Raw genomic sequence first — 16618 nt, forward strand, 5'->3', positions numbered from 1 at the left:
TCATCGCAGTCGACTGTTGGGTGCAGTTGACTGTTCCTCCGTTGACTCACTGGACAGTCCGGTGCACACCAGACAGTTCGGTGAATTATAGCGGAGTGACTCTGAGAAAACCCGAGAGCGGTCAGTTCGCGAGGTGCCTCGGCCTGCACCAATACTTATTTTTGCTCCAAACTTTATAGAGTTCCCAACTCATTTTCTTTGTTGGTTTATGTTGAACTTTATACACCTGAGATAAATGATAACTAGGCAAACTAGTTAGTCCACGTTATTTATGATGGACGTCAAACACCAAAATCGATTATAGGAAATGGTGAAGCCCATTCCCCTTTCAATTATAGAATAGAAACATAACATAGAGATACATAAAAGTAATTTTCTTTCTCCACCCTGTTAATTTGAGACAATTTTGTATTTGAACTTTGGAAAGCGGTGGAATATCAAATTTCAAGTCAAATAACCTACTCTATTAAGTGCCTAATTATTTGAGCCTATATATTATATAATTTGGATTTTATACGAGATTACATAATATATATTATATAATATAGGTGTAGTTGTTCGACAATCCAGCTTATTGAAACTTGGATTATTAATTGTAGATTTTGTAGTCATGTGAAATTGCATGGTGGAAATAAGGAGAAATGGATAAAAGTTTTTTTTGCTTAAGGAGTGGTTATGGTGGGTAATTTCTCATGAAGTTGCTACAATAGTGGGTCCTTTTACCAAATGGGTCGAAATAAGCACATGTTGAGCAGTTTATGGTATCATGATAACCAATCATCGATATTATATAATGTGGCCTAGTAATTTACCTATTTGTTTTTAATCTAGAATATTTAAAATTAATCTAGACAGGTTTTATGCCGAAACAAATATGTCCTTAGTAGAATCCAGTTCCTCTAAAATGAATGGATCAAAACGCACATCAAGCTATTTAATTTTCTGTCATCTTTATACATGACACTTGGTCCTTTTTTGAGTTAGCTTCTGGAGTTTTTTTTTTTGAAATGTTGCTACATGGCTTTTGCTTCTGAGAAGTCAATGGTAACATTTCGCTAATGTTATTATCTTTCTACTTAGAAAGAAGATACGAAAATACAGCAAAATCAAGCCTATAAAATCAGCTTTTTAAGCCTCTAGATTTTTCGAAAATTAAATAAAAAGCTAACGGTTTGTTTTAGCTTATAACTTTTTACTCTAAGAAATAACTATCTAGAAGTTCAAATAAATAGGGCCTTAAGGGCATCTCAAACAAGGTGACTCAAATAGTGCCCTAAAAATTAAAGTACTACATCATTTAAAATGTTCGGGTACTAAAAACAAATTGTGCTCCAACAATTAAGTCATAAATCATGTAATTTAGGAAGTAAATTATATTATTATAAAATAAAATGATGAGAATGATGTAAAAACAAGGATAGAGTACTATTCTGGGCATGATATATTTAGATCACTTTATGGTGTCTCTATTTTTTTTATAAAAATTGTAAAATAGAGTATTTTTAGAACTATTTATTTATTTGTTAAGCTCTATATTTTAAAATACAGGGAGATAAATCAAACATGCTCTCTCTTCGGCAGCTCTTTCCCATCCTTCACTTCGCCCAATTTTTCTCCCATCCCTGCCCCTCCTCTCGCGATTCTGCCATTTTGTCCCCCGCTCACCAACCTAAATCGAGAGAATTCGATATTTGCCATCATCACCAAACACGATAGTAAAAATGTCACAGAAGTGGCAAAATTCCAATTATTATTTCACCTAAAACCCTCTGCTCTCAAACCTAGCTCGCTCCCGGCGGACCGACGATGCCGAAGGCAGTCGGCGGGGCGGCGGACGAAGAGGAGTTCCGCGCCGAGGTGGAGGAGCGCCTCATCAACGAGGAGTACAAGATCTGGAAGAAGAACACACCCTTCCTCTACGACCTCGTCATCACCCACGCGCTCGAATGGCCCTCCCTTACCGTGCAGTGGCTCCCCGACCGCACCGAGCCGCCGGGGAAGGACCACTCCGTCCAGAAGATGATCCTCGGCACGCACACCTCTGACAACGAGCCCAACTACCTCATGCTCGCGCAGGTCCAGCTGCCCCTCGATGACGCCGAGGCCGACGCCCGCCACTACGACGATGACCACGCCGACATCGGTGGGTTTGGCGCCGCCTCCGGCAAGGTGGAATTTCCGCCCCCACCCTTACCACAAACTCTTCTCCGGGTTTTACTCGATCTCTCTGGCGTGAACTGATAACTATTGAGTGATGTCCTGGTGCCCTGCCTTGCTGGAATTTAGTTCATTCTTGATCCACGTGTCCGCTCCTATGTGGGGACTAAGTATCGTGTGTATTACATACAGAGGAAGATGATGGAGTCAGAGGGTTTAGGGACGAATTTCTACTGTCACGACGACTCTGCTGATTCTGTGTTTATGTTGGTTTCGGACAATTTTTACCAAGGCGATTCTCATAGAAGCTTGCAGAAAATATGTGCGTTTGGCACTCCACAACAGATTTCGGTTGCCAGAAGCTGAAAAAAAAACAAATAGGGACAATGTTTGTTGTTGCTGTGGCTGATTTTCTTATGGGTATGGAAATGCTGTGTTCCCCCTCTTTGGTTCGTTGAACGTGTTAAGATCTTTGTTAGGATTTGAATATTTTAATTTATTTAATAATGTTGGAGGATTAATAACATTTGCTTATGCTCCATTTTTTCCATCTCCCAATACACTTCTATAATCTAATTGTCTCTGATTTCTCAAAGTGGTTACTTTTATTTCATAAGGAGCAGGAAGTGGATGATTGTAGGTTCCCAGCATGTGCCACTCGTTAGTATGATTATTTTTGCTTCCATACGTCCGAGATGAATATTTTTATTTATCCTTATACAATACCAATTCTATAGCCAAGTTCTTAATATTTGGTTGAATTTGTATCACAAAACAATTCTAATTGTATAGTGACTATTGCAGTGTTTGAGATCACCAGTTCAATCCATGGTGATTTTTATTGTGATGCTATTTCAAGTTGCTGCATATGGCTTACATGTTGGGAGACTACATGAATACCTTTACACTGATATGCACACCCTGTTTATTTGGATTGTCTTTGCACAAAGGAATGACATGTTTTGGAATATTTAATGACTAATTTCCATTGGTTGGGTGCGGTTGAGAAGGCCTAACGAGACCTCAATCATTGGCCTGGTTGGCTACGCCTAATCATATGCTTGATTTCGCACCCATACACACATGGTTTATCTAAGGCCACGAGGAATGCCAAAGAGACTTGGCTTCGTGGGAGCTAGATCCTTCGACATGGGATGACGTCTACGATCGCCATCCTTCCATCGAAGGTTGCTTAGGCCTTAGCGAACACCTCATTAAGGGCTCCCATGAACGAAAGATTTACAGAAGGCCCCGATGACTGCCGAAAGAGGCTTCACCTCTCGTAGAGCCAAGCCCTTTGATGCGGGTCGATGCCTACAACTGTCACCTCTCCAACGAAGGCAACGAAGACCACAACAAAGACCTCGCTATGGGAGGAGTCTGCTACCCGTCAATCAAGCAAGCTAGGGCTCGAGCGAGGACCACATGAGCGCTATTGAAGACCTCGCCTCGAAGACTTCGCCCACTTAGGCTGAGGAGCAGTGCCATGGTGGCATGGGCAGGGTGAGCCCCCGTGGGCTACAATAGGTCCATCTATCAGCATTGAGCATGACATCATTCTGGTGTGGGTATATAATTGGGTGTTTGTAATACAAGGGTTGTAACAGTTCCCATTTACGCCATTGTATAGAATATCTTTAGGATGAAGCAGTTAACTAAGGGCTGTTAAGGCCCATAAGGCCCATATTGTCTGCCTATATGCCTATATATATGCTACAATACCCGTGGGGGTGATTATCTCGGCTAATCAAGGTTAGTAACATGGTATCAGAGAAGGTTAGGGTTAGGGTTTACGTCTAAACCCGACCCTGATCCAAAATTTTGGCGTCGTCGCGCCGTCGTTGTGCTGCCATCGCGGCCAGCTCTCCGGCCTGCCGTCGCGGCCACCCCTTCCCTCCTCTGCCGCCGTCGCGCGGTTTTCCCTTGCCCCATCCCGCTCGGCCTGCGCCGTTCGCCGCCAGGGAATCTCGCCGGCCTGCGCCTGTGCCGTCCGCCGGATCTCGGCCGCCATCGTCCTCCGCCGGATCTCGGCCTGCGCCTGCGGGATCTCTGCCGCGCCGTCCGCCGCCAGAGGCTCTCGGCCGCCGCCTTCTTCACCGATCCGCCGTCCGCCAGGGGCGGATCTCCCTCTCTCCTTCAACGTCCGCCGCCAGGGGCAGTGCATCCGCCGCCAGGAGCTGCGCGCTCTCAGCCGCCTGGGGTAGGCCGCCGTCTGCCGTTCGCCTCCCTCTCTCCTTCAACGTCCGCCGCCCTGGGGCAGGCCGCCGTTTGCCGTCCGCCCGTTCTCTGCCAGGGGCAGAGATCTCGTCTCGTCATCCGCGCGCTCTCAGCCGCCTGGGGCAGGGCGCCGTTCTCTGCCAGGGGCAGAGACCTCGCCGTCCTCTGCAGAAAATCTGCACCGTCCGCCGCTGTTGCGGACAGGGCCGCGGATCTGCGACATCGCTGCTCCCGCCAGCCGCCAGCCGCTGTTCAACTCGGCTTCCGCGCCCAGGACCTCCGTCAACTCGTCCAAGTCGGTCTGCCCTGGTTTGTTTGGTATCAGGTCTCCTGTTTTCCCTGATTTTTCCTTCAATTCAATATGGCGACAAATGCTATTGTGGTCAATATCACTCTTGATGGTCAAAATTATTCGGAGTGGGCTTTCTGTGTTGAGACTGCCCTCCGAGGACATGGATTACTCTTCCATTTGACTGATGCGGCACCTGTTCTTGCTGATGATCGTCGCAATGCTGCTGATATCAAAACATGACAGCTTAATGATGGTAAAGTAATGGCTGCTATGGTGAACAACGTCAAACCGTCGATGATTATGAGCTTGTCTAAATTCAAAACTGCTAAAGCCATCTGGTCTCATTTGAAGGAGCGTTTTGTTCAGGACAGTGGTGCTCTATTACACACTCTCATGCAGCAGACACATGTTATTGAGCAAAATGATATGAGTATTGATGAGTACTACTCAGCCTTTGATCGCCTGATGAGTGCTTTGACATCAATGGTGCCTGCTTGTACCGCTGATCTGTGTCCGGCTCATAAGTTTATTGAGAAGTTCTTCACTTATAGATTTGTTATGGGCGTTCGGGCCGAGTTTGATTCTCTTCGTGCTCGTTTACTTCAGGGTTCTGACACTCTCACAATGGCTAAGGCGTTGTCTGCTTTACTTGCTGAAGAGACTTGTCTTAATTCTCTGTCCTCTACTGGTGGTAATCCTCATAGTGTGTTGGCTGCTGCCCAGAAACCTAAGAATATTTTTAAGCCTTGTGATCATTGTGGCAAGACCAATCATCGATCTGAGCTTTGCTTTGTCAAGTTCCCTGATAAGTTGACTGATTTCCGTGCACGACGTGCTGCTCGTGGTCGTGGTCCAGGACCATCTAATAGAGGCTCAGTTGCTGTTGCTGCCACTTCGTCCGCTTGTACTTCAGAGTCGGCCTGGGTACTTGATTCAGGAGCTTCCTTTCATGTCACATCTGATCAGTCAAAGTTGGCTTCTACTACACCTGTCACAGATGGTGCTTCAGTGCAGACAGCTGATGGTACTGTATGCCACATTACTCATAAGGGTTCTCTTTCAGATCCACACTTTACAGTACCTAATATTTTCTTTGTTTCTGAGCTATCTATGGACCTTCTTTCAGTAGGCCAAATTACGGATCATAATTGCTTTGTCGGATTTGATGACTCATCTTGTTTTGTACAGGACCTTCGCACAGGGGAAGTGATTGGGACTGGCCGTCGCCGTAGAGCTGCTCCTCGCCTCTACATCTTGGACTCTTTGCGGCTTCCTTCCTTGGCTACATCTCCAGCGCATGTGCTTTCAGCTACCCTTGCTTCTGTTGCGTCTTTTGCCCAGTGGCATCATCGTCTAGGTCATTTGTGTGGATCTAGATTGTCTACTCTAATAAAGTCAGGTTGCTTAGGTCATACTTCGGTTGAGTCTGATTTTCATTGTAAGGGTTGTCATCTTGGAAAACAAATACAACTTCCATATTTTACTAGTCATTCTCATTCTGTTCAACCCTTTGATTTGGTTCACTCTGATATTTGGGGTCCTGCACCTTTTGTGTCAAAAGGTGGATATAAATACTATGTTATTTTTATTGATGATCATTCTCGCTACACTTGGATTTATTTCATGAAACGCCGCTCTGAGCTGATTTCTATTTATAAAACCTTTGCTCGTATGATTCACACTCAATTTTCCACTAAAACCTTTCGTTCTGATTCTGGTGGTGAATATTTATCTGATAATTTCCGCCAGTTTTTGACTTCAGAGGGTACTCTTGTTCAGCTTTCTTGCCCTGGTGCTCATGCACAGAACGGTGTGGCTGAACGCAAACATCGTCACATTATAGAAACTGCTCGCACTTTATTGATATCTTCTTTTTTCCCGTCACATTTTTGGGGTGAAGCAGTTTCTACTGCGGTTTACCTCATCAATAGACAACCGTCATCCAAACTCTCTGGCAAAACACCTGGTGAAGTTCTTTTCGGAACTCCTCCACGATATGACCACCTTCGAGTTTTTGGATGTACGTGTTATGTACTATTATCACCCCGTGAACGTACTAAATTGACTGCTCAATCTGTTGAGTGTGTTTTTCTTGGATACAGCCCTGAACATAAAGGCTATCGATGTTATGATTCATCTTCTCGTCGCATGCGTATTTCTCGAGATGTGAGCTTCAATGAAAATCGTCCCTTCTTTTACAACTCTTCCACTCATTCTTCTTTTTATTCCACAGAGTCTACCTCCTTCATGAGCCTTCCTCCCATTTCTGAAACTTCATCAGTATCACCACCTACTGTTTCTACCCCAGATGTCCTTATTCCCATCACACCACCTTCCACTTCCACATCATCTCCGTCTTACTCTTCCAAACCACCTGTCACTCAGACTTACATTCGTCGTCCTCGCTCTACTCCCACGGCCAGTCCTGATGACGATCCTGTTGCTGATACTTGTACTAACAATGATGACTCTCATGTTGTTTTTAATCAGGGGTATCATCTTCGTGACCGTGGCACTATTGCAGCTCCAGAACGTTATGGGTTTTCCCGTGCTGGTGCAGTCATTGCTGAACCATCATCTTATAAAGAGGCGTCTGGTATACCTGAGTGGCAGCTTGCTATGACTGATGAATTAAATGCCCTTCATCGCACATGTACATGGGATGTTGTTCCGTTACCTGCTGGTGTTGTACCTATCACGTGCAAATGGGTATTCAAGGTTAAAACCAAATCTGATGGGTCTATTGAGCGATATAAAGCTCGTCTTGTGGCCAGAGGTTTTCAACAGACACAGGGTATTGACTATGATGAGACTTTTGCACCTGTGGCCCATCTGACTACCGTCCGAGCTTTACTTGCTGTTGCAGCCTCATCTTCTTGGACTATCTCTCAGATGGATGTCAAAAATGCTTTTCTTCATGGTGATTTACATGAGGAAGTCTATATGCATCCACCTCCTGGGATAGAGGTTCCATCAGGGCATGTATGTCGTCTCCGTCGAGCCTTGTATGGTCTCAAACAAGCTCCTCGTGCTTGGTTTGAGAGATTTGTTTCTGTCATCAAGGCTTGTGGTTTCTATTCTAGTGATCATGATCCTGCATTGTTCATTCATGTTTCTTCACGAGGACGCACGTTGTTATTACTATATGTTGATGACATGTTGATTACAGGCGATGATCCAGACCATATTGCTCATGTGAAGGCGTCTCTGAGTAAGGAATTTCAAATGTCTGACTTGGGGGCACTCAGTTATTTCTTGGGCATTGAGGTTTTGCAGACTCAAAATGGTATTTATCTTTCTCAGGCCAAGTACATACAAGATCTTCTTGATCGTTCTGGTCTTAGTGATACTCGTACTGTTGCCACGCCTATGGATCTACACTTATCTCTTCGTCCGACTGATGGGACACCTTTGGAGGATCCATCTCGATATAGACATCTTGTTGGCAGCTTAGTTTATCTTACTGTCACCAGGCCAGATATTGCTCATGCGGTTCAGATCTTGAGTCAGTTTGTCTCTGCTCCTACATCAGTTCATTATGGGCACTTACTTCTTGTGCTTAGATATTTACGGGGGACAAAAACACAATGTTTATTTTATGACTCAAATTCCCCACTTCAGCTTCACGCTTACTCTGATGCTACCTGGGCCAGTGATCCTACAGATCGTCGCTCCATCACTGGTTACTGTATTCTTCTTGGATCATCCCCTATTGCTTGGAAATCCAAGAAGCAAGCTGCTGTATCTAGATCTAGTACTGAAGCAGAACTTCGAGCCCTGGCTACTACTACTGCTGAGATTATCTGGATTCGTTGGCTCTTGGCTGATCTAGGCGTTTCTTGTGACTCGCCTACACTTCTTCGCTGTGACAACACTGGAGCTATACAAATTTGTCATGATCCAGTGAAGCGTGAACTCACAAAACACATTGGTGTTGATGTCTCATTCACTAGATCTCATTGTCATCAGAAGACCATTGATCTTCAATATGTGCCCTCAGAATTACAGCTTGCGGATTTCTTCACAAAAGCACAAACTAGGGCACAACATCAGTTTCATCTAATCAAACTCAATGCTTCAAATCCTCCACTTCCGCCTTGAGTTTGACAGGGGGTGTTAAGGCCCATAAGGCCCATATTGTCTGCCTATATGCCTATATATATGCTACAGTACCCGTGGGGGTGATTATCTCGGCTAATCAAGGTTAGTAACAAGGGCAAGCCCGTACTTTGGGGGGGCTACCCTTTGGGTACCCTATAAATACCCCCGCCCAAGGTGAGGGGACGGTTGACAAGACACTTGAGAACCCATGTTTCACATTTGTCTTGCCGTTGTGCCCTTATTGTTCCCCTTGTCTGGGTCCTACTTGTCAGAACCCAACAGGTGGCATTTGGGAAAGCCTGAAACATTTGATTGGGTCTTTAATTGCTTGTTTTCTAAGTTGCCATCGCTAAAGCAGTAAAGCGAGCGCAGAGGCGTAAGGCGTCCTCTCACCTTGCCTGCCAGAGTAAGGCGCGGTCACGCGGGGAAGAAGAGACCGCAGCGTGTAGCGCACGGGGACGCGACAGCGCGACGGTACGTCGCGGCGGTGGCGTGCAAGGCACGCAGGGAGGAGAGCTGTGGGGAGGGGAGGGAGAGGGAGAAGCTATTGCTAGTGGGATGCGGAGCCGCTGACGTCGGGGTCAAGCCTCCATGCTAAGCGCGAGGGGAGCATGAGCGGAAGATGGGGGGAGAGTGGAAGGTGGAGCGTGCTAGATGAAGACGGCGGCGGCTATCTGCCTTCACTGGAGCTGTGAGAAGGCTATGGTAAAGGGTCTTGGTGGGGTGGTGGAAGTTTGTGCTGAGTTAATGGGCTTCTAGATGGGCCATGAAATAGAAGTACATACTGTTCTTTTTTTCTTTCCCTTTTCATTTCTTTTTCTTTCTAACATCTTTTGACATATTATAATTCAAAGAATATTGGAACCTTTGAGCTGTATTGGGGATGTATCATGTGTTCCTATTAGTGCCCAGGACTTAATTTTATGTGCAAATATATATATTATCTTGTATATTCCTATCTATTTAAGACTATGTTTCTGTATTTCTTATTTTTATGTATTATTAAGGCCTTGCCTCGCCTTACGCTTTAACGCTTAAAAGGTAAAAGGGGGTCGGTCGCCTTAACTCGCCTTACCGCCTTAATAACTATGGTTGCCATTTTAGGTGGTTCTTGGTGCATGATTTTCCATAGGTGGTACTGCAAGGGTTCTTAAAAAACTCTTGCTATGTTAAAGAACAACCCGTTTACGTATTTGATTGTTTCATCGTCCTGTTGTATACTCATGTTTACTTTTTTTATGTTTTGTGAACCTCTTGATTTTGTTGCCATATCAATCTAATGAAGTACCGGGTATGAGATGTTCTCTTGATTTTGTTGCCATTCCAATCTTATGAATTTCTTGGATATGAGAATGTTCTATTCTTTCGTTTACCCCTGTAATTCTTAGAACAAACATATACAGTTGAGCATTTGCTTTCCCATTTTTGTTACTGCCTTGCTGAGGTCTTCAATGTGTATGGGTTTCTCTTTTCTGCTTGAAGACAATTTTTCGAACATGTGTTCCCTTCCTTTTTGTAGGTGCAAATTGTTCAGCAGATAAATCATGATGGAGAGGTCAATCGAGCTCGCTATATGCCCCAAAATTCATTTGTAATTGCTACTAAGACAGTTAGCGCAGAAGTATATGTTTTCGACTATAGCAAGCACCCATCTAAGCCTCCACTAGATGGTGCATGCAACCCTGATTTACGGCTGAAGGGACATAATTCTGAAGGATATGGCTTATCATGGAGTATTTTTAAAGAGGGACATTTGTTAAGTGGGTCTGACGATGCTCAAATTTGCTTGTGGGACATTAAAGCAAATAGTAGAAACAAAAGTCTTGACGCCTTGCAGATTTTTAAGGTATGGCTCATGTGCCTGGTTCTCTGTGTGTTAATGATTGCAGCTTAATGTAGAACATTGTCTAAAACATTCTTCATTCTCTAACATTCTAATTGTTACTTCAGAATTCTGTACCATCTCTTTGAAGGTGCATAATAGTCATACTTGTGAAAAGGCCTCTAGCTGATTGGTTAGGTGGTCTGAGTAGCACTCCTCAGATCCTGAGTTTGACTCCCCGCTGCCCCACGCCAAAGCACAACGCTAAGGCCCGGTCCGGATCACAATCGTTTCTCACATGGGCTACGGTGCCACTGTGTATGGGTGGCGCATGAGTTCGGGGGTTTTCTCGACCTGCGTGAGTGTGAAGGGTTCCTTCTTGATATAGGACTTGTTTGTTTCCTTCCAAGATTATATAATCCAGCTTATGGATTATATAAGCACATAATTATCTGCTTTGAATTATCATAATCTAGATATCTATATTATTTAATCCACCGTAATAATCTATGTTGTTTGTTTGCTTCTTAACTTATTTAAGCTAGATTTAAGCTAGATTTTATAATCTAGAGGGTAAACAAACAGGGCCGTAATGTCGAGTTTTTTTAATAGTCATACTTGGATTAATAAGACAAATTAATGGAACGAATACAGTTTCTCTTTTATGCTGATTTGACTTTTGGTTCAAAAATAACTATGACAATGTGTTCTTGCTAAATAGCAGATTGGAAAACTATACTTTCTTTCTCTGATGAGTACGAGTAGAAAAACCATTTGTATCTGCCACTGAACCGGGAAGTGCTCTATTTGCAATCTAGGGATTTCAATTTCTCATTAGTTGTTTTCTTATCCACAGTGATGCAAGCCTCATAGAAATACTAATGCTATTTAATAATACTTCGATTTTATTTTTGGCAAGCATCATGATGGTGTTGTTGAAGATGTTGCTTGGCACTTGAGGCATGAGTACTTATTTGGGTCAGTTGGTGACGATTATCATCTTTTGATTTGGGACCTGCGGTCTCCAGCCCCTACTAAACCTGTTCAGTCAGTGGTGGCGCACCAGGGTGAGGTAAACTGTTGTGAGCTTTTAATTGCCATTAGAAATATTGATATTATTTGCTACTCAAAAATACATTTTATTTTCTTGGTTACAATTTTTTAAGATTTCTTTTGTTGATTCTCACACATGAAGTGAGGATCCTATTGTCATTAAATGAAGGAAAATACTGTATGCGACGAGAACTACTTTGTCCAGATCTATGAAGCTAGGAAGGTTTTATTCATCATACATTCTATCATTTTGTTTCATACACTCCTTTTTTTCTTTTATTTTTTTATCAAATAGAGCACATGTTTCCACATCTTTCCTTTGGTTCTCCGGATCTGATGTCATATCGGTGGATTGCATTGAGTGCTAAAAAAATTAGGTTTATATAAGCAACATTGTTTGGGAACTATATGTTTCTACTATGGCTGTATGAATCAGGGCATAGGAAACCTTTGTCCTGATTTCTTTGGGTGTACAAACTAGAGGTACATTGTTATGGTCGCTAGATCGGTGAGGGATTGGCGTGGTGTATCGATGGGCAGGAACGTTGGTTGAGGGCTTCTGCCCACGACCGAGCAAGAGGAGGGTTTCTCCCTTCTAATTCTTGCCTACTTTATTTCTCATCCATTGATTACATAAATAGGCCAGTTGGCCGGCTGGTCGCCCCTGTCTAGCTAGAGATCCTTATCTCCTTAAAACTCTCCTAAAAACTCTCAATAAACTACTAACTGATAACCTTCTTATATAATCTCAACTAATCTCCTAGATAATCTCAACTAATCTTCTAATCTTACCTTTAACTATCCTTATCTAATCTCCCTTGGAGGGCCCATGGCTGCTGCTGCCGCATCCCCTCTGTGGGCGCTACACCCCCTGGACAAGCAGCTCGTCCTCGAGCTGCAGCATCCAACAAACGACATGTAATGACCTAACCTATCACCGAAAATGAACCTTTTACATATCGGCTTATCTTTTAATTATTCTAGATATACTGCAACTGCAAGCATCATCCTTTGTCCGAAGGAAACGTTGCACAACGAAGAGGAGGGCGCGAGCTGGAACCACAGAGGTAAAGACACAGCAGCCTTCGGAGGCGGGCCCGTGGAGGCCGACGTTGGTGTTACCTGCAGCAACTGGATCTCGTGTAGTGCAACCCCTCATGGTCTCGCGGCCACCAGTGCGTATAGGGTGGTGTGGCTGGAGCTGATGGTGGCGAGGCCAACAGCCCCCCTTGTACGAAGGAGAGTAGTCGTGGTAGTTGTCCGGTCGTCGCATATGAGGGCTAGCGCCGGACTGAGCGTTGCAGAGGGACGTAATGTCTTGCAGCCTCTTGTACGCGGAGGTAAACAACCACCACGTTGCTCGGCCGCGCTGGTGCAGCTACGACTCTCTCGCAATGGAGCACCCCCATCATCTGCTTCACTCGTCGACGCGCTAGGAAATCGTGTGCTGCAGTCTGCAGGTGGACGATCGCTGTCGTCTGGGGCGGAGCAACCACCCTCTCCTGGATGTCTCTCTTGGGGTCAGGGGTAGCAGTGATTGCTGCCCCTGATGACGGTGGCAGTGTCGACGACGAGGGCGCGACAAACGTGGCAGCAGAAGTCGCCACTGCTGCGAGGGAACCAAAGCGCTGCTAGCACATGATCTTGAACTGTGGCCACATGACCTGATGCTCGTCGCGTTCCAGCGGCCAGAACCACGTATGTGTGTGGCCGGTGAGGTGATACGATGTCAGCCAGGCCTTGTCGGACTCCAGGGTGCGCTGGCTCCAGAAGAACTGCTCGCATCCGTTGAACCACCCCAGAGGGTCACCGCTGCTGTCGTAGATGGAGGGGGGGGGGGTGCTGCGGTCGTCGACATGGTAGCAACATCGAGGGTCGGTGCCAGGGGCTGGTACACCGGTCCTGGTATGGTTGCCCCTAGCGTCGTCAGCCATGCAACTGGTGATGAAGATGGCCCTGAGGGCGCAACGGAACTGGTAGGCATCGCCGCCCATGAAGATGTAGGTGTTGGAGCGGGCGATGACGACCAAGCCGCTGGTGCTTGTGTGCTGCTGGAGAGCGCCATGCTGATTGCGTTGAGCCTCGCAAACAGATCTTCGAAGTATGCCTGGTCGGGAACCCAAGGACCCATGAGAGGCAGAGGCGCGGCCGCGGGACGCTCGTGCTGCGTGACGTTGGTGTCGGGGTTCCAGTAGTAGAGGTAGCCGGTGATGCCGTCGACGAGGCCGCGCCACAGCTTGGGCAGTGACGGGTCTTCCGGCGCATACCACGGGGCTGCCCGCCCGGACGAGCCACTACGCCCGACATCATGTCCGGTCGGGTCTAGGCAACCCGCATTGGCACCCACAACGTGGTTCGGAGGTGGCGTCTCGGTGGCGCGAGGCAAAGGCGTCCTGACGACGCGGAGGGTGACGCAACCTGCCGGCATGGAGGTGGAGGCGACGGAGACGGACCCAGAGCGGAGAGGCCTCCGATGTGGAAGTGGCCTGGCGGGGAGCGCTGAGTGGTCGTCGGGCTCTGCGCGAGGGATCGCTCGTCGGCCCTGGCGGGTCGGCTGTACGCGCGCTGGTTGAGGTATGGTGGTGAGCGACGGTGTAGATGTGGCGGACGCACGACGGAGATGTGGTGGCGGCTGCGTGTTGTGGGCGAGCAGCGTTGGAACAGACGCGATGGAAGGGCGATGGGAAAAAACTTTGGCTCCGATACTAGATGTTATGGTCGCTAGATCGGTGAGGGATTGGAAAGGGGTATCGATGGGCAGGAACGTCGGTCGGAGGCCTATGCCCACGACCGAGCAAGAGGGTTTCTCCCTTCTAATTCTTGCCTAGTTTGTTTCTCATCCATTGATTACATAAATAGGCCAACTGGCCGGCTGGCTGCCCGCCCCTATCTAGGTAGATATCTTTATCTCCTTAAAACTCTCCTAACTCTCAACAAACTAATAACTGATAACCTTCCTAGATAATCTCAACTAATCTTCTAACCTTATCTCTAACCATCTTTTTCTAATCCCAATTTGGTGTTGAAAATGAAGATGTTCTAAATTTTCGTGTAGTAAAATTGGAACCCATCAGTGCGTCGGAAAGCCAGTGGGTGGGACTTTATTGAACCTTGCTCTAAGCTCATGATTCCTGAGAGATCAATGACAAGAATCTTGTTTATTGATGCTTGCTTCTTTATTTATAGGTGAACTGCCTGGCTTTTCACCCGTTCAACGAATGGGTTGTTGCAACTGGTTCTACTGACAAGACTGTCAAATTATTTGATCTTAGGAAGATTGATACTTCTCTGCACACCTTTGACTGTCACAAGTATGTTTCCACTGTTTCTCTTCTGTTCATAGCTACTGTTTGTTTTTACTGCCTAAGGAACTTTCTGGAGTATTGAATGTTTCTATGGATGTTATATTTCTAGTTTGACATTAATGTTTCAATACCTTGGTGTAATCAGAGAGGAAGTTTTTCAAGTTGGATGGAGTCCAAAGAATGAAACTATACTTGCATCCTGTTGTCTGGGCAGAAGGCTCATGGTCTGGGATCTAAGCAGGTAAGCAATACAAACATTTGTGATACTCTCATTTTGTTATCCTTATAGCCCGTTTGGAGGTAGATATTGGAGCACGGACTTGGGAATTGAAATCAGCTTTACTGAATTCTGTTGTTTGGTTGCACATAATATTGAGATTTGGAATCAGACTATCAGAGACTCAATTCTCTAGAATTGGACTATAACTAGAAACTCCCTCTCTCAATACAGAGTGTCTCCCCTTTGAATTGTGTGGAATTAGACCACACAATTTTAAATTCCAATTTAGTGATATTCAAACAATACAATTGGAATTACATCTCATTTCAATACTATGACTGATTTGGTATTGAACCTAATTCAATTCCATGTCCTCCAATATCGACATCCAAACGAAGCATTAGTTTTCTTTTCCACTAGTGCGCTGTATCTTCTGGATGTTAATAGTAAGTACGATGGCCAAAGTGGTGGTTTTTGCGATTTTTTTTCTGTGCTGTCCGTGCTCCCTACATTACTTATTGCTGAAGTACAGATAACACGATACGGTTGGGATTGATTTTTGTTCTTTGCTTTGCTATATCACAGGATCGGCCAAGAACAAACACCAGAGGATGCTGAAGATGGTCCTCCAGAGCTCATGTTCATCCACGGAGGCCATACCAGCAAGATCTCTGATTTCTCCTGGAACCCCTGCGAGGACTGGGTGGTTGCTAGCGTCGCTGAAGACAACATCCTCCAGATATGGCAGATGGCTGAGAACATCTACCATGACGAAGATGATCTGCCAATTAGCGATGAGCCGGCAAAAACTTCTTGAAGCAACACAGCACAAAAGGAATCTTAACTTCTATCGACTGTTGGTGTTCCTAGATCGGAACCCTGCTCGCCGGAGAATCTTCATCGAGTGAGAGTTGGCTGTAGGTTGCTTCCGTGGTCGTAACTTTATGCTTGACGGGTTCGTCGTTTCTTCGACCGTCTGTATGTGTATTCGGCGAACCTTTAGCAATATACATATCCCGATTGACTAGATCTGTACGTCGCAGTTGTGTTTTGTAGTATTGTTTTGCAGCCAGTAGGATCATGTTCGTGATGTGATTTGTAACGGGAACAAAATAATATTCACTCCAGCGTAGGCCAAGCGATAGTCACAGCTCAGGTCGACCGATACGCAAGCAGGTGGTGCGTCTAGGGCTGGGCACTTTAAACCCGAACCCGAAGACAAACCTGAATTTGCAGTCTATTCGGGTGTAGGTTCTCGGGTTCGGTCCATATTCTTTGCTAGTTCGGGTACCGGATTCGGTTTCGGTTCCTAAGCCATGCAACCCGAAAATACCTAATAACCTGAATTAATTCATTGTCACCCATCTAGCCCACTGCCTGCACATCCGCGCGTCGGCTCAACAACGTAGAGCTCGGTCGAACTTTGGGTCGCTTTTTCTGGAACCCGTGGG

At 45.6% G+C, this 16618-nt stretch overlaps 1 protein-coding gene across 1 annotated transcript; it reads left to right on the plus strand.

Annotated features, from left to right (window-relative positions):
• The first annotated feature begins 1544 nt into the window (after nt 1-1544).
• LOC103643702 (histone-binding protein MSI1 homolog) lies at nt 1545-16294 on the plus strand. Its single transcript, XM_008666876.3, has 6 exons — nt 1545-2169; nt 10287-10613; nt 11509-11661; nt 14829-14953; nt 15093-15188; nt 15753-16294. The coding sequence occupies exons 1-6, from the start codon at nt 1807-1809 to the stop codon at nt 15982-15984; spliced, it is 1296 nt and encodes a 431-aa protein (XP_008665098.1). The 5' UTR covers nt 1545-1806; the 3' UTR covers nt 15985-16294.
• Nucleotides 16295-16618: the final 324 nt, after the last annotated feature.

Source organism: Zea mays, chromosome 1, assembly GCF_902167145.1.
Source record: "Zea mays cultivar B73 chromosome 1, Zm-B73-REFERENCE-NAM-5.0, whole genome shotgun sequence".
Lineage (NCBI taxonomy): Eukaryota > Viridiplantae > Streptophyta > Magnoliopsida > Poales > Poaceae > Zea > Zea mays.

Excerpts from the sequence above, each read along its gene's own strand:
- LOC103643702 (XM_008666876.3), top strand. The coding sequence starts at position 1,807 with ATGCCGAAGGCAGTCGGCGGGGCGGCGGACGAAGAGGAGTTCCGCGCC. Across the intron at positions 11,662-14,828 it reads TGGTGGCGCACCAGGGTGAG|GTGAACTGCCTGGCTTTTCA; the intron begins GTAAACTGTTGT and ends CTTTATTTATAG. Across the intron at positions 15,189-15,752 it reads ATGGTCTGGGATCTAAGCAG|GATCGGCCAAGAACAAACAC; the intron begins GTAAGCAATACA and ends GCTATATCACAG.